The following is a 22,191-nucleotide window of genomic DNA, read 5'->3' as shown; positions in this document are numbered from 1 at the left end:
GATGCGTATAAGTCACGCAAGACTGTATCATCCAACAGGAGATGTGTCCGCAAGCGGGGAAGTGGTAATATGTTATTATACACATAGCTGCTAAAACCAGAGGATGGTGATGGTTAGCAATATTAGAACGGGGGGACTTCTTCGATTTGTAGGCAAAAGCCGGATGCCGGGCTATCAAAAACAAAGACATGCACGTAGGCTTCTACTACAACAAAGCGTGCTCAATGCCATTGTGTTTCGCGAGCACGAGAAAATGACCGGTACGGACCTTTGGGTATCAAAGACAGAAGCCTCATAACAAGAACTAATAAATGTCTAGGGACCTTGGTACTGGTAGTAGCGGCAGTACTAAATGATTAAGACCGATTGATTAGGAATTAATTAGAAAGGTTTGAGCTCGATCTTGGGCACCGCTTATTCGCTTCTAAGTTATATACACAAACTTTTAAAAGAATACAACTTGAACTTGAACGATCAGACTGTGAACATAACAGACTAGTTACTGGTATTTTAATTGTTTTTTGATATTAACACTCCCCCAAAGGACAGAGCGATGATATAAAATCCAGATCAATGAATCATAAGCGAATCCAATATCACTGCAACAAACTCCACAACCAAACACCCAAACACGCCTTCGTATGCTAAAACATACGTGGTATCACTTCAAAAAGATCAATGAAAAAGAATTATAAACGAAGAAACTAGGAAGCCAAAAAAGAAACTTCTAGTCTCATTGGGTCGCCGGGGTCTCCGCAGTCTGACCTGGCTGAACCTGCTGAGATGGCTGCGCCGATCCAGTCTGCATGATCTGAACCCGACCGCTGTTATGCCAGCAAGCCAACTTAACACCGCACTTGCCGCAGTAGTGGTCAACATCCTTCAGGGAGGACATCAAGTACGGGAAACATCCGAGACAGCAGCAGCAGCAAAGAACGGCCGCCCAACCACTATTTTTCAATTGTCAGTACAGTGTTCTTTGTTTATCACGTTGCAGGGCCAATTAGCCCTGAGGTCGGCGTTGGGTCTCGGGAATCCACTTACTGTGTCGTCATTCCGGTAACAGACTCCGTCCGAGTCATTTCGCGGTGTCCGCATGAAGGGCAATCGACTGGCGCAGAAGCTGACTGAAGCGCGTGCAATGGTGTAGCGCTGGCATACCCACTAGGCGGGCCGTACGGAGTATAGTATACCCCTGGTTGGGCTTGAGCTTGCTGGTAGTTGGGAGCTTGTTGCGAAGGGTCCTGGTATGTAGGCTGAGGTTGTCCGGGGTATCCCTTCACGTCATCGGGCGAGTTGTACGCGGTTGATTCCCCCTTGGGCTGTCCTGGGTATGAAGTCGACGCATCGTCCTTGGAACTGCTTATAAAGGTCGGGGCGATATCGTCTGCGACTTGCGTTTTCTCAGTTGGCGTTTGGCTGATGTAGTCGCCACCGGGAGCGCTCACAGAGCCAATCGTGGGTTGGTAGGGAGGCGCTGGTGAAGCAGGTGAGACTGGGGTGTTGGTGGTGGAGCCAGTGGCTGCGGTTTGGCCTGTGTGCTCGAGGGGAATAAGGCCTAATCACAAGTCAATAACTACTATCGCATGATGTAATCACAAAATATAGAAATTGAAGCAGGACTCACCCTCGCTATCATTTTGGGACACCATATTTAATTGTGAATTGGCGTAGGGTCGTGTTATTTTCTCTTTGGAAGGGGTTGGGGGGGGCGTAAGACGTCAAAGATGGGGCCAGGAGGGAGGAGAAATGAAAAATAAATGGTGACGCAGATGGGGGCGGTTTCTACCTTTAAAGACGAAAAGTAAATTTCAGGACCGTTAATAATAGTTCCTCAATCGGATTGTCAAGGCTGATTCTCGTCAAAAAAAAAAACTTAATTATAATTAACGTTGAGATTGTTCACTACCCTAATTTGTTCTACTTTCAAGCCTCGCGGAGACAACAGAGAGAGTGGACATGCTAATTTGTAGCTACTTGGTGGAGACTATTGTGATTTGGCTCAATTTAGATCCCCATTTTCTACTAATGTATTGGGGCTCTACTAAAGTCCTCTCCCTCTCTCCCTCTCTCTCTCTCAGCTAGCAAGAATACTGTAACCTCGTGAAGTGTCGGAGCCAGCGAGGCTATGCTTCACGCGACTTCATAGGATTGAGAAACACTTGTAATCACCCATTCATTACGGAGTACACGTATAGTACGGAGTAACCATGTGTGGGTCCACTCTTCTCTCTCCCAGAGTCTGGATTACCCTGCTCAAGGGGGCTCAAGATGATTCAGGAGGGGTGCACGATCTCAATCAGTAAAGATCCCTTCATAAAGATCCTTTCATATGTTATCGTCTTGTTAGCAGAAGACAATTAATTCCTTCATAGCCTCTGTTGAAAACCAGCTGTCAATGGCGAGAGCTGCGCCTTGCCCCTGAAATCTTTTTACATCGTTTCCCGTCAGCTAGGGCTGTTGATTTCGTCCATTTGGCCAATCAAAGCACGGAATTTGGGACCACTTTGGTCAATCCCTTTCCTTTTGCAGAAGGAACCGCGAGTAGCGTGCAAGGCTGTACTCTTGGCTGTATATTTGGCCCCCAAATAGAAACTGGCCTGTATTTCTTGGTCGTGGGTATACCAATTGAGGTTAATGTAATCCGTACAGTGGAGCTGAAACCGAAGCCGTTCTCCAGGGCTCTTCACCAATACGGAGTACAGAAAGGAATTGATCACTCCGAACAATGGTGTCTACGGTATTTTATGGAGATGCCAAGTCCTGCTGCATTTGAAGCCGCATGATTGAACTTCATGTTGACTAGCTTGGATGCTCAAGTCAACAGAACCAGGAGAAGGAACTCTAATCAATCAATGTCTTCCCAAGGCTTGCAATGCTCTATCTATTGATTTTGGATACATCTTCCAGTACATCCGGCTCACTTGCTCTTCCAAGTCTTAACTTTTTTTAGAATCCCGAGTTGAATGCAGTGGTATCCCCGTCAATTCCGGGCTACTAAGTACTTTTCTCAAATTACTGCTCTCGCCGCAGAGTACTACAATTGGTAGAACTTGAGATTATGGTCCAGAGGAACTCATTTGAAGCTATAACCCGCTAAGATAACCCCAATTCACCTCTCCCCGATCTCCGACCAACCCTCGGGCTTACCGAATCCAACCATATCCGGGACCAAGCTTTGAGGCGTACGCGGATGACTAAATTTCACAACCAATAAACCGATAGGAGGATACGAGAAATATCCCATCAAGGTGAGCCAAAGGAGATAGTCGGATGTAAACCGTTAAACCCCGGTCGGGTTGGTGAGAGGGGCGTATAGTACAAAGGCATCCAATCCGCCAACATCTTCAACTTGGCATTCCCAAATTCTTCTTCTTCCCCGCACCAAATGCGACTCGTATCAAGAATGGCAACCGACATCACCTCCACCATCAAATTGCCCAGTGGCTTTGAGATTCCCCGTTTAGGCTTCGGGGTGAGTTTTCATCCAATATTCTTCCCCCGATCGTCGCGCTGATTCGAGTCTCAATCAAGGTCTATAAGACGTACGAGACGCCACCCCCTCAACCCCCCCCACCAAACACGGGAACTCCCACTTTGGCACCCCGACATGAACTAACGCACATCTTAGTCCGCCAGTCGATACAGAAAGATGCTGTCTCGAAGCACTCAAGGCTGGCTATCGCCATGTGAGTTGTACTTGGCTCTTACAAGAGATACCCTCCATACCCCGCACCACACTATAGGATATTGCGAGATCTTCCTCACTAACACCTCACAGATTGACTCCGCAGCAATCTATAAAAACGAAGCAGGCTGTGGCAATGCGATTCGAGCCTCCCAAATCCCCCGCGAACAGATATTTTTCACGTCCAAGGTCATAAACATCAGTTATGACGGAGCCAAGGCACAGATCGACGAGTCCCTCGCCCTATCCAAGCTCGACTACATCGACCTAATGCTCCTCCACCAGCCCCGAGGCGGATCCGAGAACCGCAAGGGCGCATGGTTAGCAGTACGCTCACCTCCAGCCCTCTTCCAGTCCTCCTTTATATCTCCGCTAACAAACCACCGTTCCGCAATCCAGCTCGTCGAAGCCGTCGAAGCCGGTAAAATCCGCTCAATCGGCGTCAGCAACTATGGCGTCCACCACCTCAATGAACTAGAAGCATACATCTCCACACTCGAGAAAGAAAGAGGCAAAGGCCGCGGCGGAATCATAAGTATCAACCAAGTCGAGCTACACCCCTGGCTAGCCCGGAAAGACATCGTAGACTGGTGCACAGCGCGAGGCATCTTTCTAGAAGCGTATTGTCCGATTGTCCGTGGCGCGCGCTTCAACGAACCAAACCTGCAGAAACTCGCGGAGAAGTACGGCAAGACGCCGGCTCAGGTGCTCATTCGCTGGAGTTTGGATAAGGGTTTCATTCCGCTTCCGAAGAGTGTGACGCCGGGGCGTATTGTTGATAATGCGGATGTGTTTGGGTTTAGTTTGACGGGGGATGAAGTACGGGCGCTGGAGACGGATGAGTATAGTCCTGTTGCGTGGGATCCAACTGTTACGGGGTTGGATGAGTAGGTGGTTAATTAGTAGTTAGCTAGTACCAGTGACTAGACACTCTAGTCATATGATATGGGCGGGAGATAGTACTGGTGCTTTTGCCGGCGGTTCTAGGAAGATAGTCATTCGCAAGTTCAAGGCGTCATGTGGTAGGCAAGATATTCATGTGGAAGTACTACCATTTGGCCAATTAACAATATCTTCAAGTTCCAGCCAAACCTTGGAAGTGAGAAACAAATGACTACGACTGAGACAGGAGTAAGCAAGCCTTGAACTCTTCAACAATGGAAGGATTCAACTCGGCAATATCTTCCACAAGGCACTATCAAAAAGTCTATCAAAAAGTCTATCAAAAGTCTATCAAAAGTCTATCAAAAGTCTATCAACCGCCATATTTAACTTTGGAACTACTTCCCATCCACACAGCCTGTTCCAAACCAAATCAAACTAAGCCAGAATTAAACTAAAGCCCGGCCGAGACTAACGAAAGTACACACTGTATGGGGGAGTACTTATTACTCTCTCAAAGCGCCGCATCCGTTCCAAGCCCGTCAGCGTGGACTATTCTAGCAGCGTGCAGCAGAGGCGGGGTAGTTCTAGAACATAGTCGACTCCGACTTCTCCCAGTCTTCATTCTTGATTTCCACTATCTCATGTTCTGCATTCCTTGATATTCAGGGCTCCGGCATGCCAGTCTTCACTCTCGTCTATTCTCGTAGCATCGGTCGTCCGTCAACTACCAGAAAGCAGAGACAGACTCGGAGTCAGCGGCAGCGGCAACGGCAACGGCAGAGGCATGGAAGTGGAGAAAGACCGGTTTGGCGCTGATGATTTTACAAGAGGTATGATTAATCAATACATCCATGGATGAAGCAGGTGATTATTATTTCAAGTTCCAAGTTCTCTCTATTTGACAGGGTTGGGCGGGGAGCAATTGAAGAGGCCAGGGGGAAAAGGGAAAACAACTTGAACCTTCAAGTTGGAAGCGGGGGACAAAATGGCCATAAATATCATGATATTTTTCTCTCTATTAAATTGTTCTAAAACAAAATCGACGCCATTTCTGCTGGCCCTTTTCTTTTCTTTCTTTTCTTTCTTTCTGTCTCTTCAACAGCGCTGACCACCTCTAGGTCTACAGGTCTTGGACACGGAAATGGGCCAGGACGACTGGCTCATCGCCTTCGCCCCAATAACCCTAATCTCAACCGGCGGATTCCTCGCGACAAACTTCTTCCACAACCGTGAGAGCACAGGGGACATCGACTACCTCCTTGAACCGCAGTGGGCGCACGACAACGACATCAAAAAGCCGCTCCGCGACGCGATGACCCGCGCCGCGCGCCATCTCGGATTCATCGACGACTGGCTAAATGACGAAGTAGCCTTCTTCGTCCCGGACAACCACCGCGAGCTGCTCTTCGAGAAAGCCGAGGAGCAGAACATCGTGCTGTGGGCCGGGGCGAATCTGCGCGTTCTCGCGGTGCCGCTGGAGTGGGCGCTGGAGCGCAAAATGCGGCGCATACATAATAGTCGGAGACATATTAAGCGCGGGTCGGATATTTCGGATGTCGTGGCTATGCTGAAACATTTGCGGACGCAGGCTGGGGGTCCGTTGGATCGGGAATATGTGAGGACGATGAGTATCTGTTCGTTTGAGATGCCGCCGGATAAACACACCATGAACGAGATAGCAGCGGCGTATCGAGACAAATATAATGAAGAGGCTTTTCTATAGGGGATGTGTATTTGCTTTGCTTTTTGGTCGTCTGGCGGTGGCTATTTTTTCGTTTCTTTTTCTCTTCGGCTCTCGACCCTCCTTCTCACTTGCTCATTCTAGACAGTGTAGAAGTGACCGGTATCGGTAACAATATTTTCTCTCCGCAAAGTTGGGATTCTCCCCGCCCTCCTCGAGAACCAGTCTCCCCGATGCATCCAGGAATTCAAGCGGGAAGCCAACCAGTAGATCCGCATCAATTGGCTGAGCACGTTTGGTCCATGTGGGCGCGACTTCGGCGGTGAAGGGAGGAAGCAAATCATCAAAGGACTTCCGATAGATATGCTTACTCTTCACGCGGCGCATGCCCAGACTCATCCGCCAGTTGAAGGCGAGGGCGAGTTCCTCCGCGATACAGGAGAGAATGGCATAGCGCACCAGATCCTGATCCTGCGGGTCCGGAATGCGATGTATAGCCCAGGCGCGCCGGGACTGATAGAAGAAGTATTCGACCTCGGGCCCGATGGCGTAGAACTCGCGCGCGACGAGGGCTTCGTAGAGGCGGTATAGGGATCGGATTGGGGTATCACGGGCGCGCCAGAGGGGGATGGATCGCATGTTGGTCAGGTCGGCTTGGGCTTTGCGGGCCTGGAGCAGTGGGACATTGTTCAGCATGGTTTTCACGGGGACCGGGGGTGGGAGAGTGAATTGCCATGTCGGGAGAGGGCAGAGGAGGCGGAGGAGAGCGAGGAAAGGGTGTTTCTGACGGTGATTCAGGCGAGCGAGACTATGTCGAAGACGGAAGGGGGATTCGAGGTCGTAGACGAAGCGGCGGACGCGCATCCACCAGGTGATTTGGGATTTGGAGGGACATCGAGGTGCCATGGTGGATGTGCTAACTAGGTGATACAATGTCGACTGGAGACATGCTGGGCTGAGGGCTGGAACTTGAAGCAGGGTAGGATCAAAGGAAGCAAAGTTGAGCAAAGAATAATTGAGTAGCTTGCAAGGAGCTTTGTAACGGTCAGACCCACTCGGTTTCAGTAAGGCAAGGTTAGCTTGGGCTTTGGTGCCTGACAACTGGGGCAGAGATGAGGCAGATGGTTGAAGATGGTGGGGGATCTCCCTGTTCAGGAGGACATATTGAAACTGATCTTAACCAAGCGACATTTCTACAGAGTCCAGAGTCCGACTCAAACTCACTATCCATCTATCCATCTATCTATCATTCTCAGAATCATGAACAAAGTACCTAGTCACTATAATAACAGAATCCTGGGGAATGCGGGTCTCAAGTCCCAGGGGCAGCTTGAGGCAGATCTGAGCAACTCAATCTGCAGTTATTATTGTTCCCATTGGAATGAGTGTAGGGAGTGTTCAAATGTAGTTAATTCAGTAGCAGATGGAAGAGAAGAGAAGGGTAGACAATACCCAAAGGGCCAGAGACCAAAATGTTCGATTCTAAACATCCACCGGCTGTGGTACAGTGGTCCATACTCTTGCAAACCACGGGAACTTTGAAACATCAGGTACCCTACTCCCTACCCTGACTCTGTAATATACCTACCTAGGTATAGATTGATCAACATCCCATCCCATCCCACCAGGACTCCCCCAGTTCATCTGGTCAGGGCCAACCAGAGCCACACGTGGAGGATGCCCTGATCGCCGCATGTGAACCCAGTGGCGCCGCTGATTTGATCATCCTCCCCACCCAACTTTAACTACTTCTTGACTTTGAACTAGTATACACACAGATGCAGATGCATTCGCATTTGCATAAATACATACACTTGCAATCACACCATACCATACTCTCTCTCAATTCAATCTCGCTGAATGACGGAACTTGAGTCTCCTCGTGCTTGGAAGTGGACCCATGGCCCCAAGTATAGGGTCGGCATTTAGGGCCGGTCTGCGTGAAAATCGGACACCCCCAAAAAAAAGCGAGGGCGAGAGAGAAGGAAAACAAGATACTCTGTACTTCCCAAGTCCCCCGCAATGGAGTCATCCTACCCATCCCCATAAGCAATACCAGTAGATGGATCGGTGGGCCACGGCCACGGGACGCTGATCGATACACAACTGCCACATTCCTCGCCAAGTATTCCTCAAAACCCAGTGAGGTAAATAATGCACAGTAGAGGGGTCCACAATGGTCCCTGAGAGGGGGGGCCAGCCCTGTAGGCCAAGGGATCATACACATGCCTCTGGTCGAAGGATCTCTTTCGTCAGGGCTAGCTTTACCAAAGGGGGTAATCCCAATGATATGTTAGCCCCAAGGATTCAGTATCAGGATCCGGCATCCATCAAATGAAAGTTGGGAGTCCTACATATTGAACTGCCTGGGCCCGTTTTCTATTTCTATCTGTAATTCCCATCTTGGCGTCCCAGGTCGTCGGTCGAGGGTTTGCGCGTACTACGTAGTTGCGCGTGGTCTGGTCAATTGACTTCGCTCTTGATTTGGTCTTTTCCAGGACTCTCTCAGTCACTTTTCACCAGGCTTTACTTCTGCTCTTGCTCGAGCCTACAGAGGGGAAAATTACTACCTTACTCGGCTGTCTTTTCTTATATGTGGCCAGCTTCTCGCTTTATGAGCTGATTTCACCAACTCGCACCCATCATGAAACCCTCCGCCATGTTGTTGACGGGTTTAATCCTTACTATGCGTTCAGCAGCCCAAGACTTAAATCAACATGTCGATGTTTTGTAAGTTACTCCGTTCCTATATCTTCCCATCTGATCTATCCATATTATCCATCCTACCCACCCCGTACTGTTTACTAACCATTTCCTCGCTACTATCCAGCATGGGCTCTGAAAGTGGAGGAAATGACTTCCCTGGCGTTGCCAGACCATTCGGCATGGTAAAAATAGGCCCGGATCTATATCAATCTGGCTCAGACGCATACTCGGGCTATCTACCCACAGGCGAATTCTCCGGCTTCAGTCTAATGCACGAGCAAGGCACCGGCGGCGCCCCAAAATATGGCACCGTCTCGCAGCTCCCATTAGTCGGCAATAACATCAGTGACCCGTTGTCTCAAATCACAGTAGCCCGCAATGGGACCGATGAAGGTTCTGTGGGCTACTATAAAGCTACCACGGGCCAGAGTGTCGAAGTCGAACTCAGTGCTTCGTCAAGGGCGGGGATCTATCGGTATAATTTCCCCGGTGATTCTGCGGGGAATAATATCCTGGTTGATGTTTCGCATGTTTTGCCTTCGTTTCGGGGGATGGGCCTTGGTCAGAATTATAAGGGGGGGAAATTTGACTATATTTGATGACGGGCATTACGAGGGACTCGGGACGTATGATAATGGTTGGAATGAGGCGCCGAATTGGTCTATTTACTTCTGTGAGTCGAGTCTTGTCCTGCGAGGAGGCTTCTTGTCGTCCTTGATACAGTTTCTCATATCCTACAGGTGGCCACTTCGATACAAAGGCCGTGAGCAGCAAAGCATTCACGGCCGTAGACTCGATGAAGAGCGTCGAGAACCCCGAAGGCGAAGTTTCATCCACGTCAGGCTCTACAAGAGTCGGCGGGCTATTTACCTTCGAAGAGAGCGAGATTATCTCCCGAGTCGGTATCTCCTGGATCTCGACGGAGCAAGCATGCGACAATGTGGACCGTGAGATCCCCAAGGGCACGGATTTCACCTCTGTCGTCGACGACACTGTCTCCGAATGGAACGAAAAGGTCTTCTCAAAGATCAAGACCACCAGCACCAATTCCGATAGTCTTAATCTCCTCTACAGCTCGCTCTACCACATGCATCTGATCCCAACCAACCAGACCGACGAGAACCCAGGCTGGAAGTCCCGCGAACCCTACTATCAGGACATCTTTACCTTCTGGGTAAGTCCCAGATGTCTCATTTTCTTTCCTTTGCTGCAAATCCACATACTGATATACTACTCCAGGACCTCTTCCGATGCGCAACGGCCCTCATGCAAGTCCTCCAACCAACCGCCTACGAAGAACAAATCCGCTCTCTAATCGACATCTGGCGCCACGACGGCTATCTTCCCGACGCCCGCTCATCAAACTACAACGGCCGCACACAAGGCGGCTCAAACGCCGACAACATCCTCGCCGACGCCTACGTCAAGGGCGTCCGCGGCTCCGTGAACTGGGCCGACGGATACAAAGCGATGGTCAAAGACGCTGAAACCACACCAGCAAACTACCCCATCGACGCAATGGCGCCGGACTCCTCGACACACCAAGGCCGCGGCGCACTTCCCGACTGGCTGAATCTGGGCTACATCACGCCCCGGTTCACGCGGGCTGTGACGCGGGCGGTGGAGTATGCTTGTAATGATTTCGGCTTGTACCAGGTTGCGGTTGGGCTGGGGGAGGAGTCTGATGCGCGGCGGTACCTGAATCGGTCGAGGAATTGGCGCAATCATTGGAATCCAGACCAGAGTTCGCTAGGGTTTAAGGGGTTTGTCGTACCGCGTGAGCAGGATGGGACGTTTTTGTCTATTGATCCGAAGCAGGGCGGGTATTGGGGGGATGCGTTTTATGAGGATGGGTCTTGGGCGTATTCTTGGAATGATGTGCATGATATGAAGCATCTTGTTGAATTGATGGGTGGGGAGGAAATGTTTGTTCAGCGGTTGGATGTTATGTTTGATCAGGGGATTTTCGACTCGAGTAATGAGCCGTATGTTTCCCTGTTCTTGATGCCTGATATGCTTGCTTGCTGGAGAGATGCTGATCTGATCTATTGCAGGATGTTCAATCTGCCTTATCTGTACAACTACGTTGACCGACAGGATCTGTCTGTGTCGCGGGCACGTCAGGTCGCCAAGGGAGACTATCACACCGGGAAGTCTGGTCTGCCAGGAAATAGTGATGCCGGGGCAATGCAGACCTGGCTGCTCTGGAACATGATCGGTCTGTATCCGATTACTGGACAGACCACCTTCCTGATTCACTCGCCGTGGTTCGAATCCATGACGATCGATCTGGGGGCAGGTAAGACGTTGGAGATTCTCTCAACAGGTGGAGATGGCAACGGGGACAATGACTACTACGTGCAGAGTCTGAAGGTGAATGGTAAGAAGTGGGAGAAGAACTGGTTGACCTGGGATGATATCTTTGCGCAGGGAGGCAGACTGGAGTTTGAGCTGGGGCCGACCGCAGTCAATTGGACAAGCGGCGTGTTGCCACCGAGCCCAGCGTCGGAGTAGGAGGTTTGAGTTCTTGTTGTTGTTCTTGTTCTCGTATATAATTAGATTGTTCCCGTGTACATAAGTTCGAGAAGTGGGTCGCAATGCATCAGTGCAGTAGTTGCAGTAGAGTAGTTGTAGTCCGAGTGTTCAGTTATGGGATGCTGTATATTCAGTTAACCGGGGGCAGCAATAGCAGATGGATAGAATTGCTCAGAGATGTCACAAAGTACCATGTCACAAAGTATTAGCGAAGAGAAGAAAAGTGATGTGCAGAGTAAAAAGTCAAGCATCAAAAACAGGGAAGAAGAAGAAAGTCCAGAACTTGCGGGGCCCGAGCTCCCAAAGTCTCCGCATCCAGCGATAACGTTGGGAAAGAGCAGAGCAGAGAGGGGAACCTGTGTGCCCCCCTCCCCCTTTTCCTTTTTACAACTCTCGACTCTTTTTTCTTCTTTCTTCTTTCTTCTCTTGAATTGTACTCTACCACCATAATATCATGGCGGATCAAGCAATTCAAGCTGCCAAAGCCGTCAGCGCCCCCGACGGAACAGGTACCCTCCATCTGCCCCACCCCAGCTCCATCCACCACCATCTCCAGAACTGACCCTATCCCCCCATCACAGGCGTCCTCCAACTCGATCCCTGGTTGAAAGACCATGCCGATGTCCTAAAGCATCGCTTCAGTGTTGTCGAGAAATGGGCCGGTGACATTGCTAGAAGTGAAGGCGGTCTTGAGAAGTTCAGCAAGGTCAGTTATTGCATCATTAGGAACATTGCCCGCGTGCTGCGCTGCATGCTCTAGAGTCAATTGAGCTCCCCGTTAACCTCTCACTCCAGGGCTATGAAACTTTCGGTCTTAACGCACAGCCAAATGGCGATATCTTCTACAAAGAATGGGCCCCCAATGCCAAGGAGGCCTCGCTAGTCGGCGACTTCAGTACGTTTCGTGCTGATCCACCGCGGACTTGAATCGCTTTACTGAGACTAGCAGACAACTGGGATGTCAATGCCAACCCCATGACCAAGAATGAATTCGGTATTTGGGAGGTCACTGTGCCATCCAAAGCCGGTGTCCCCGCCATTCCCCACCAGAGCAAGATCAAGGTACGTTCGTTCAATATTTCCACTCCCGACGTGTTTCTAGCTCGCCTGTTAACACCATCCACAAGATCACACTCGTACTCCCCCACGGAGAACGCGTCTACCGAGTCCCAGCATGGATCAAGCGCGTCGTGCAAGATCTCAGTGTCTCCCCAGTCTACGACGCCGTCTTCTGGAACCCGCCCGCCAACGAACGTTACAGCTTCCAACACCCCCGTCCTAAGAAGCCCGAGAGCCTGCGAATCTACGAGGCTCACGTCGGTATCTCATCGCCCGAGACAAGAGTCGCCACATACAAGGAGTTTACCAAGAACATGCTGCCGCGCATCAAGGGTCTCGGCTACAATGCTATTCAGTTGATGGCTATCATGGAACATGCCTATTATGCCAGCTTCGGCTACCAAGTGAACAACTTCTTTGCGGCGAGCAGTCGTTACGGATCCCCGGAGGATCTCAAGGAATTGATTGACACCGCACACAGTTTGGGCCTCGTGGTTCTGCTCGATGTAGTACACAGCCATGCTTCTAAGAATGTCGACGATGGAATCAACATGTTCGATGGCTCGGATCATCTTTACTTCCACGAGGGTGGCAAGGGCCGCCACGATCAATGGGACAGTCGGTTGTTCAACTATGGACATCATGAGGTGCTGCGCTTCCTACTGAGTAACCTTCGTTTCTGGATGGAGGAGTACCAGTTCGATGGATTCCGCTTTGACGGTGTTACCAGCATGCTTTACACTCACCACGGAATTGGAACGTGAGTATCTCCTCTCCGGTCGTTTGTTTCTTATCATATAGACTCAGCATTGCTAACTACCACGCAGGGGCTTCTCTGGCGGATATCACGAATATTACGGCCCAGCCGTTGACGAGGAAGGTATCACATACCTCACTCTTGCCAACGAGATGCTGCACCAACTCTACCCCGAGTGCATCACCGTCGCCGAGGATGTTTCTGGCATGCCTGCCCTCTGTCTACCCCACGCACTTGGCGGTGTCGGTTTCGACTACCGACTAGGCATGGCCATCCCAGACATGTACATCAAGCTTTTGAAAGAGAAGGAAGACAGCGAGTGGGACATTGGTAATCTCGCCCACACCCTGACAAACCGAAGACACGGCGAGAAGACAATCGCGTACGCGGAAAGTCACGATCAAGCGTAAGTCCACCTCTCCCCTTCCCCTCTCGATCCCTCCCACTAACACCACCAAAAGCCTGGTCGGCGACAAGTCCCTAATGATGTGGCTCTGCGACAAGGAGATGTACACCCACATGTCCGTTCTAACAGAGTTCACCCCAATCATCGAGCGCGGCATGGCCCTCCACAAAATGATTCGCCTCGTAACCCACGGCCTCGGCGGCGAAGGCTACCTAAACTTCGAAGGCAACGAATTCGGACACCCCGAATGGCTCGACTTCCCGCGCGAAGGAAACGACAATTCCTTCTGGTACGCCCGGCGCCAATTGAACCTCACAACAGACGAACTCCTCCGCTACCGCTTCCTCAATGACTTCGACAGCGCGATGCAGCACACCGAAGCCAAGTACGGCTGGCTGCACTCCTCGCAGGCATACATCAGCCTGAAGAACGAGAACGACAAGGTCCTCGTCTTCGAGCGCGCGGGTCTGCTGTGGATCTTCAATTTCCACCCCACAGAAAGCTTCACGGATTATCGCGTCGGCGTTGATGCCGCGGGCACGTATCGCATTGTTCTTGATACCGATGATACGGCCTTTGGCGGGTTGGGAAGGAATGTTAAGGAGACGCGCTTCTTTACGACGGATTTGCCTTGGAATGGGCGTAATAATTTCGTGCAGGTTTATATTCCTACGCGGACTGCTTTGGTGAGTGCTCTCCTCTTCTCTCTTGTGGATATAAAAACTTGAACATCGCTAACATCGCCCTCCCTTAGGTCCTCGCTTTGGAACATACACTATAAACTCAGACACTACACTTTTTTCCCGCGCCCTTGTAATTCAACAAATACACAGGATGCTACGTTCAAGACAGATTGTTTAGTTAGCCAATTACCCAGTAATCGTCCGAATATTATTTCAATGATGTGTACCACTCAATCTACATCTAGCATGCATATAGTGGTATGTCAAAGCCTGCAATCCAAGACCTCGGTGTATCCAATATCAAGTCACGGTTCGAGCTAGCCTTCTACCAATGAGATTAGTGAATCATAGTACATTAATTGTAGAACCATGTGGAGGATAGGCCCCAATATAGCCCAAATCAACCTTGGAATTCCAAAGTAGATACTAGTACAACTTGAACATGAAATGGAGATTCCAAATCCCCCGTGAAGTAAGTTTGTAAGCGGCCTATAGCTGCAAGAAGACAAATATCACCCCCAGTCCCCCACACCCAATCAACACAACTTAGCACGACGCCGCCAGGGAAATATTATCGAGATAAACATGCGTAAGAAAGGACGTTCTCAACATGCAAGTGATCGTCGTACTCGTAGAAGATGCCACCATGGTAGTCTGACGCGTGAGCCACGAAGTTCTAGCGACTGAGCCGAGTGGGATAGTGAGGGTTGTTCCGTCAGAGTTATCAAACGAGCAACTGAAGACTGATGCAGCAGTGGTGCCTATGGTAACTTTGAAATCCAGCGAAAAGGCGTACGCTTGTCCGACGGAAGTAATCACCACCTGGACGATCTGTACAGAGAAAGTGGCAGTCGAGTAGAGTTCGAGTGCGTAGGCGGTGGTCTCGCCAGCTTGTGGAATATCGTAGCTTCCGGCCCCAGCCTTGGTGAGTACCCAAGGCGCCAGGACTGCTCCGTCGAAATTGGGATTTGAGATAACATTCACATTGCAATTGGCGGAGCTGGTCGCTGCGGACGTGACTGTGGTGGTTGTAGTCGTTGAGACTGTTTGGGTGATGGTCACGTCGATGGTGGACGTACTAGTCGCAGTATTGGTAACTTCAACAGTGTTGAGAATGGTCGTTTCAACAGTGACAGGTACAGTGGCAGTAACGGTAAACGAAGAGGTTGCCGTTAAAGTCGCTACTTCCGTCACATCAACTGTGATTGTGGAGGTCTCCAGTCTGGGTAGTGGTCTCGCTAGTGGTGGTATCAATTGTCTCGGTATCGGTTTGCGTGGTGGTTATATCGGTTGTGGTAGTATAAGTTATGCCAACGGTGGCATTTTCAGTCACAGAGGCAGTCTCATGAGCTGTGATGTCGAGGGTAGTGGAAGTGGTGATATCACTGGTCACCGTAGCTATGATGACTTTTGTTTCTGTGGTGGGATTGTCGACAGTCACTGTCACTGTAGCGATATCGGTAGCAGTGGTGGTCGAGGAAGCGGTGACAATTAGCGTCGTTGGAATAGTTCTCGTCGTCGTAATATCAATTGTGACTGTGCCGATCTTGACTGTGGTCAATGTGCCAGGGGCTGTATTTGTCACAAAGTCTGTAGTAGATTTTGCTACGTAGACAGTGTGTATCCTGGGTACCACGGCATGTGTGGTGACCGTATGAGTGACCTATAGACCGGATTAGTATATGTGGTTTGCGGATTAGTGAATATACACGCACAGTAGGCCGAGCCAATGTCTTGGTGGTGTAAATTGTTGAGACCCAGTCCTCAAAATACAAGAAAGCGCATGCGCTTTGCAAGTGAGTGGTATGGATCCCTCTCAGGGCAGAGGGAGTGGCCCCTGCAGCACGCTCCTCAACCACGTCTCTCTTCACGGTGGGTGCCAACATTGTAACTACGGCGGTGGTAGTTACTGTGACCCCATCGGTTTCCACTGTGGTGAAGGTTGCAGTTGTGTAGTCAGTCTCAGTGGCTGAGAAAGTATTGGTCACAATTTCCATATCAGTATTGATAGTAATCCGAGACACAGTATTTGTTGCAGTCACGTCCACTTCCTGTGTAGTCGTAGACGATACTGCATCAGTTGCCGTCGCTGTAGCGGTATCAGTATAGGAGAGGGTGACTGTTTCCGTATGATAATTGGTGATTGTGTCAGTGGCGACGTCAGTAAATAAATCGCTGATAAAAACAGTGGCTGGCTTGGTGATAAAAGCAGTCACCATGGCCGTGAAGTAGTCGGTGATGGTGTTTGTGAATGTCTCCGTACCTAGGTAGTCATATCTGTGAACGACTCTGTGATTGTGGCAGCAGCATAATCAGTGATCGCGTCGGTGATAGTATTCGGGATAAATCTTGTGACAGTGACAGTGATGGTTTCAAAGTCCGGCTGGGTCAGGAACACAGTTGAAACTTGGTGGAGGTTATGGTCGACCGGCCCATCACCGTCTTCGGGATAGTATATGTCACAGTCGAGGTTGAATGGAGTGTTGTTGTGTGAGCAGGCTTGACGATCGTTGACAGGTAATGCTCTGTCGTGGTCTTGGTCGTTGCTTGCTGGGCATGGTTGGTGATGGTCTGGGTAACCTTGACTGTAGCTGCTGCAGGAGTCACTGTTTTGACGACTTTGGTAAAAACCTCACACTTCTCGAAGATAATCAATTAATGGCAGAACGAACGACCTTGAGGACATCTTTCAACCAGGCGTATAATCTCGTCAAGAGGGCCATTGCGCCAGTTCGACTGGGGCTTCACAGGACACCATCCTCCATGATGGTCTGGGGGAGGCGGAGAAGGCAGAGCCGCAGTGGTGGCTGCGCATATCAATGCGAGCAGCAGCGATTTCTTCTTCCAAATCATCATGAAGGCTCATAGAAGGACTCGAAGTAGCAGCGACGCCGTCCGACAGAGTGGATGCGGAGAGTGGCATCGCGGCCTTATATGCAGATAACTCCATAGACGAGATGGCCTTTCGGCCGGCCTCCATGAGAAAAACATGGGGGCCGAAACTTTGAACTAAGGCCGCGCATTGAGGCATGAAAGAGAATATGCAATTCGGAACGATCTAGGATGCGTTGTCGATAGGTCCAGATCGTGATCATAAGCGAAACGCCAACGCTTTGCCACAGGCTAACCTAGATTAGGACGCAGCAGGGACCTGTTCGTCCCCCAAACCACGCTATCAAAATGGAAAGCACGGTGGTCCCGACGTGTTGAAATGGGCGAACCCAATGTCCGAGCTGGTGGCGTTAGGCCAGAGACTCAGGAACGAACGGGAGTGCCTCGCTGTCGGCTGATGTGGCTGAGAAGAGAAGCCAGTGAGAAAGCAGTCGGACGCTCAAGACAAAGCGGGATCAAAGCTTGGAAAGAGCTTAATTGCTCGCGTGGGCCCGGCTTCCCCGGCTTTGTTTTTGTGGTGGCTCTCTTGGTTGATATGCTCGGCCGGATTCGCCTGTCTACTGTTTACCTGCCGTGTTCGCTTGGTTGGAATTAGCCCATCATGCCAGGTGGTCGATGGATTATTCCAAATCACTACTGTCGGGCTCATTTGTTTCTACAATTTTCGATCACCTATAATACTATACTATAAGTACTAGTATTATGGGTGATCCAAGTCCTAGAGGTTTCTATCTACTACTATTCCATACTACATCTCTGAGCCCGCTGGATGTGGCAACACAATTAATCAGAGATACAAGGGAAACAACAGGGTCAACTTCCTGGTCTCTGGTTTACCAGGCTCTTGTGAACCAAAGTCTGTACCAGTACGCTGACTACTACTACTAGTCGACAATACAAGATATCAAGCACGAGAATAAGGCACATCACAAAGGAAATACAATTGACACCAGGATATTTAGGGTTGCCTCACAGGGCCATGGTTTTCAACTCTAAATACACAATAATGAAACACAAGCCAGGCCAGGCAAGATGGGTTGTTGGTCATGGGGGATAGGGGAATGGCCAGAGACTTAAATAAAAGATTTGGGTGTAACTCGCTCACATACAGACGGGGACCATTCCTCGCTCTTTTCTTGCCTTGTCCGGCCCTCACTCCATTCTCGATCACTCGCCTTCCTCCAGGAGAATTACTCCTCGTGTTCCCTTTGCTCGTTCTCTGCTTGACTTTTCGGCCCGGCTCCGTAGGTTGGAGGTCGTGTTTTCCTATTCCCGTTCTTTGGCATGTGTTCGCTTCGACCAGTGGGCCCTTTCGGGATTGCTGGGTGAAGGTACTAATATGCTAAGAAATGGTGAAATAAGGTATCCTGTAGCATAATCTCATCCGTTCTGCCATCCTCCTACAGATGTGGGAAATTTTTGAAGCGGTCGAGATGAGAAAAGCTTAGCAGGAGCGTATTTCCAACATAGGAGAAATTCATTCCAGACCACGAGAACGAATGAACCAAGAAGAGAAGGAAGAAGAGATCAAGGAACACGAAAGAAAAAAAAGTAATAAGAGGGGGTAAGATTTCAAGAAAGGAGGTAGGGTCAAGGATTCTTGAGGGGACAGGGCACGAAAAGGTTGTGGGATGGCGCCCGCTAGCTAGCAAATGATAAAGTTACATTTAGGCGGAGCCCTCCAGCTCAGCCAGAATCTTCTCACCCTTGGCACGGGCAGACTCGATGTCGCCAACCATGTAGAAGGCGTTCTCGGGGAGGTCATCAGCCTCACCGGCAATGATGGCCTTGAAGGAGCGGATGGTGTCCTTCAGGTCGACCAGGGTACCCTCGATACCAGTGAAAACCTGGGCGACAGCGAAGGGCTGGGACAGGAAACGCTGGAGCTTACGGGCACGCTCGACGGTGAGCTTGTCAGACTCAGACAACTCGTCCATACCCAGAATGGCAATGATATCCTGGAGAGACTTGTACTCCTGGAGCATCTGCTGGACACGGGTGGCGGTGTTGTAGTGGTCGTCACCGATGATACGGGGGTCGAGCATACGGGACTTGGAGTCGAGAGGGTCGACAGCGGGGTAGATACCCAGCTCGGAGATACCACGGGACAGGACAGTGGTGGCGTCCAAGTGAGCGAAGGTGGTAGCGGGGGCAGGATCAGTCAAATCGTCAGCGGGCACGTAGACGGCCTGGACGGAAGTGATAGAACCCTTCTGGGTGGTGGTGATACGCTCCTGCATACCACCCATGTCGACGGCCAGAGTGGGCTGGTAACCGACAGCGGAGGGGATACGACCCAGAAGGGCAGACACCTCGGAACCGGCCTGGGTGAAACGGAAAATGTTGTCAATGAACAGCAGCACATCCTGTCCCTCCTCGTCACGGAAGTACTCGGCAATGGTCAGACCGGTCAGGGCGACACGGGCACGGGCACCGGGGGGCTCGTTCATCTGACCGAAGACCAGAGCGACCTTGGACTCGCCCTCGAGCTGGATGACACCAGTCTCCTGCATCTCGTGGTACAGATCGTTACCCTCACGGGTACGCTCACCGACACCACAGAAGACGGAGTAACCACCGTGAGCCTTGGCGATGTTGTTCTGCAGAGAGGAATATCATTAGCAAGGACATCGATTGCTAAGTGTTGATATAAAGAGTACTCACAATCAGCTCCTGAATGAAGACAGTCTTACCGACACCGGCACCACCGAACAGACCAATCTTACCACCACGGGCGTAGGGGGCAAGGAGATCGACAACCTTGATACCAGTGACCAGAATCTCGGCGGAGGTGGACTGCTCAATGAAAGCAGGGGGCTCGGCGTGGATGGGCAGGAACTTGGTGGCCTTGATGGGACCACGCTCGTCAATGGGGTCACCAGTGACGTTGATAATACGGCCAAGAGTGCCGGCACCGACGGGGACCTTGATGGGAGCACCAGTATCCTGAGCGGAGACACCACGGGACAGACCCTCGGTACCTAGAGCGCGTCAGTATGGAGAGGTCACTTCAGGGAAGGGCAGGAAAATGCCGGGCCGACCGGTGTGGGTCCCCTTAGCGGTGAGGAAAGGGACAAACACGGTGGCTCGACAGGGGGGATGGAAGAGACGAATGGTGTGTAGGGGGAAGGGGGTGGTAGCTTACCGTCCATGGCAATAGTACGGACGACATTCTCACCCAGATGTTGCTGTGATAAGGTTAGCTCGAGTCCAGGGGGCGGATGGAAAGGTGGTCCAATCAGAGGGCACGTACAGCAACCTCCAGGACGAGCTTTTGGCCGTTGTTGGTGGTCTCAACAGCGTTGAGAATGGCAGGGAGCTTGTCACCCTCGAACTTCACTGTAGTAGGAGAAATATCAAGTCAGAGAATATCCAGGAGAGTTGATTGAGATCGATTGCGATGGTTTTGACGATGGATTGGATCGAGGGAAAAGATTTTCGCGTCGACCATCAACCAGGGGAGTCGGAGCGACGTACCGTCAACGACGGCACCAATGACCTGGTGAACCTTGCCGGCCTGGGCAGTCTCGGAGCTGGCGAAGCGAGCAGACAGGGCAGGCAGGGCAGAGGAGCGGAGAGGCTGGAAGGCGCGGGCGACGGGCGAAGGCCGGGCATAAGTAGCCCTCCCGAAGGTCCGGGCGAGACCGCTGTAAGAAAAGGTTAGAAGGAGTCGAAAGGAAGAAATAAAAAATAGGTGGATGTTGCGAGGATGGAAATTCGAAGTGTGGTGATGGCGGTGACATACCTCTTGAACATGATGGTGGTGTTGAAGAGAGGTGGTAGGGATAGGTGGTTTTGGAGGGAGAGGGAAAAGGAAGAAGAGAAGAGGAGAGGTTGGTGGACTCTCGCGGGAATGGGAACGGGGGGGGCCCTTAGCCTTTCCGGGGCGGTTTTGCCGATGGTCCCGTGATGAACCGAGTGTCTTGTTGCAGTCTGTGTTGTTTACTGACTTTTCCTATACTTCTTTTTAAAAAATACTCTTTATTTAATAGACTCTCATATATTTCCCTTTCTCTAAATATATTATATCCCCAACTTCCCTAGTGGGCGTGATTGTGTGGTGTGCTCCGGGGCCGTTGCTAGGGAATTCCCTCGTCACCGGGAGGCTTGGCGCCGGATGCAGGCACAGAACTATACAGAGAGTGGACTAGTAGTACTATCCCTATAGAATGATAATTTCGCAAATATATAGACATCTAAATAGTTTCTCAGATAATACCCTTTTCTTCAATTGATCTTTAGTGGTGTAGATACCTCCAACTGCTCCTGTGGTAGCTCGCAGCTCACCCGGAAATCTCTGACGTGTAACTCGGAGCCCTTCACCCGTCCATCCGCGGTCTGCTGAGCCCTGGAGCTCCCTAGCAGCTCTATCGACCCAGGGTATATCACACTCTTTATACTCCGAAACAATATACTCTAATAAAACCCCATTTATTCTCTAGAACTTAAATAAAAATACAACCCCCCTCAAATACATCTGAACACCCCCTCCCACCATCTCCCTCCCCCGACAGGGGTTCTCCGCACCAGCTCATGCAGGTTCCGAATCCCTCCGGCGACACCACGCCATGGCCACCTACCAGCTACCTACGTCGAAATACCACCACCAACACCACCAACACTGTAGATCGAAATAGAAAGAGAAAGAAAGGGAAAAAAAAGTAGAACAAAAAAAAAGGCCAACATATTTCTCTATGGCTACAAAGGAGATACATTGATTATAGCACAGTACGAGATACACGCATTTTGGGATGCTGCGAGCGGGAAAGGACAGGGGGACACAAAGAATGGGCATGAACCCGCTCAGCCCTGCGCCGGCGAACCGAACAACTTAACTTGTCGAGGATCACAAATTATAGTTCGAGTCCATGAAAGGAAACCTCGACAATACCTCCCAGT

At 50.6% G+C, this 22,191-nt stretch overlaps 9 protein-coding genes across 9 annotated transcripts; 4 read left to right on the top strand and 5 right to left on the bottom strand.

Annotated features, from left to right (window-relative positions):
- Window positions 1-733: 733 nt before the first annotated feature.
- Window positions 734-1,652, bottom strand: N7533_010812 (LITAF-like zinc ribbon domain-containing protein; the record flags this gene model as incomplete). Its single annotated transcript, XM_057107462.1, has 3 exons — window positions 734-950; window positions 1,045-1,534; window positions 1,628-1,652. The coding sequence occupies 3 exons, from the start codon at window positions 1,650-1,652 to the stop codon at window positions 734-736; spliced, it is 732 nt and encodes a 243-aa protein (XP_056954840.1).
- Window positions 1,653-3,406: 1,754 nt separating this feature from the next.
- Window positions 3,407-4,579, top strand: N7533_010811 (aldo/keto reductase; the record flags this gene model as incomplete). Its single annotated transcript, XM_057107461.1, has 2 exons — window positions 3,407-3,475; window positions 3,782-4,579. The coding sequence occupies 2 exons, from the start codon at window positions 3,407-3,409 to the stop codon at window positions 4,577-4,579; spliced, it is 867 nt and encodes a 288-aa protein (XP_056954839.1).
- A 1,135-nt stretch (window positions 4,580-5,714) lies between these two features.
- N7533_010810 (uncharacterized protein) lies at window positions 5,715-6,296 on the top strand (the record flags this gene model as incomplete). Its single annotated transcript, XM_057107460.1, has 1 exon — window positions 5,715-6,296. The coding sequence occupies one exon, from the start codon at window positions 5,715-5,717 to the stop codon at window positions 6,294-6,296; it is 582 nt and encodes a 193-aa protein (XP_056954838.1).
- Window positions 6,297-6,389: 93 nt separating this feature from the next.
- On the bottom strand, window positions 6,390-7,160 carry N7533_010809 (uncharacterized protein; the record flags this gene model as incomplete). Its single annotated transcript, XM_057107459.1, has 1 exon — window positions 6,390-7,160. The coding sequence occupies one exon, from the start codon at window positions 7,158-7,160 to the stop codon at window positions 6,390-6,392; it is 771 nt and encodes a 256-aa protein (XP_056954837.1).
- A 1,738-nt stretch (window positions 7,161-8,898) lies between these two features.
- Window positions 8,899-11,474, top strand: N7533_010808 (alpha-1,2-mannosidase family protein; the record flags this gene model as incomplete). Its single annotated transcript, XM_057107458.1, has 5 exons — window positions 8,899-8,984; window positions 9,085-9,521; window positions 9,701-10,134; window positions 10,200-10,945; window positions 11,015-11,474. The coding sequence occupies 5 exons, from the start codon at window positions 8,899-8,901 to the stop codon at window positions 11,472-11,474; spliced, it is 2,163 nt and encodes a 720-aa protein (XP_056954836.1).
- A 475-nt stretch (window positions 11,475-11,949) lies between these two features.
- On the top strand, window positions 11,950-14,498 carry N7533_010807 (1,4-alpha-glucan branching enzyme GLC3; the record flags this gene model as incomplete). The annotated part of the gene is made up of 8 exons (XM_057107457.1): window positions 11,950-12,004; window positions 12,077-12,205; window positions 12,256-12,390; window positions 12,445-12,557; window positions 12,623-13,314; window positions 13,382-13,717; window positions 13,773-14,403; window positions 14,472-14,498. The coding sequence occupies 8 exons, from the start codon at window positions 11,950-11,952 to the stop codon at window positions 14,496-14,498; spliced, it is 2,118 nt and encodes a 705-aa protein (XP_056954835.1).
- Window positions 14,499-14,946: 448 nt separating this feature from the next.
- N7533_010806 (uncharacterized protein) lies at window positions 14,947-16,619 on the bottom strand (the record flags this gene model as incomplete). Its single annotated transcript, XM_057107456.1, has 3 exons — window positions 14,947-15,615; window positions 15,734-16,063; window positions 16,116-16,619. The coding sequence occupies 3 exons, from the start codon at window positions 16,617-16,619 to the stop codon at window positions 14,947-14,949; spliced, it is 1,503 nt and encodes a 500-aa protein (XP_056954834.1).
- Window positions 16,620-17,110: 491 nt separating this feature from the next.
- On the bottom strand, window positions 17,111-17,380 carry N7533_010805 (uncharacterized protein; the record flags this gene model as incomplete). Its single annotated transcript, XM_057107455.1, has 1 exon — window positions 17,111-17,380. The coding sequence occupies one exon, from the start codon at window positions 17,378-17,380 to the stop codon at window positions 17,111-17,113; it is 270 nt and encodes an 89-aa protein (XP_056954833.1).
- A 1,579-nt stretch (window positions 17,381-18,959) lies between these two features.
- Window positions 18,960-21,048, bottom strand: N7533_010804 (F1F0 ATP synthase subunit beta; the record flags this gene model as incomplete). Its single annotated transcript, XM_057107454.1, has 6 exons — window positions 18,960-19,892; window positions 19,957-20,273; window positions 20,438-20,480; window positions 20,546-20,631; window positions 20,770-20,939; window positions 21,038-21,048. The coding sequence occupies 6 exons, from the start codon at window positions 21,046-21,048 to the stop codon at window positions 18,960-18,962; spliced, it is 1,560 nt and encodes a 519-aa protein (XP_056954832.1).
- Window positions 21,049-22,191: the final 1,143 nt, after the last annotated feature.

Source organism: Penicillium manginii (genome assembly GCF_028828005.1).
Source record: "Penicillium manginii strain IBT 31320 chromosome Unknown utg000008l:1.0-3226943.0:1.0-3228205.0, whole genome shotgun sequence".
Classification (NCBI taxonomy): Eukaryota; Fungi; Ascomycota; class Eurotiomycetes; order Eurotiales; family Aspergillaceae; genus Penicillium; species Penicillium manginii.
This window is presented reverse-complemented; position numbering and strand designations above follow the sequence as displayed.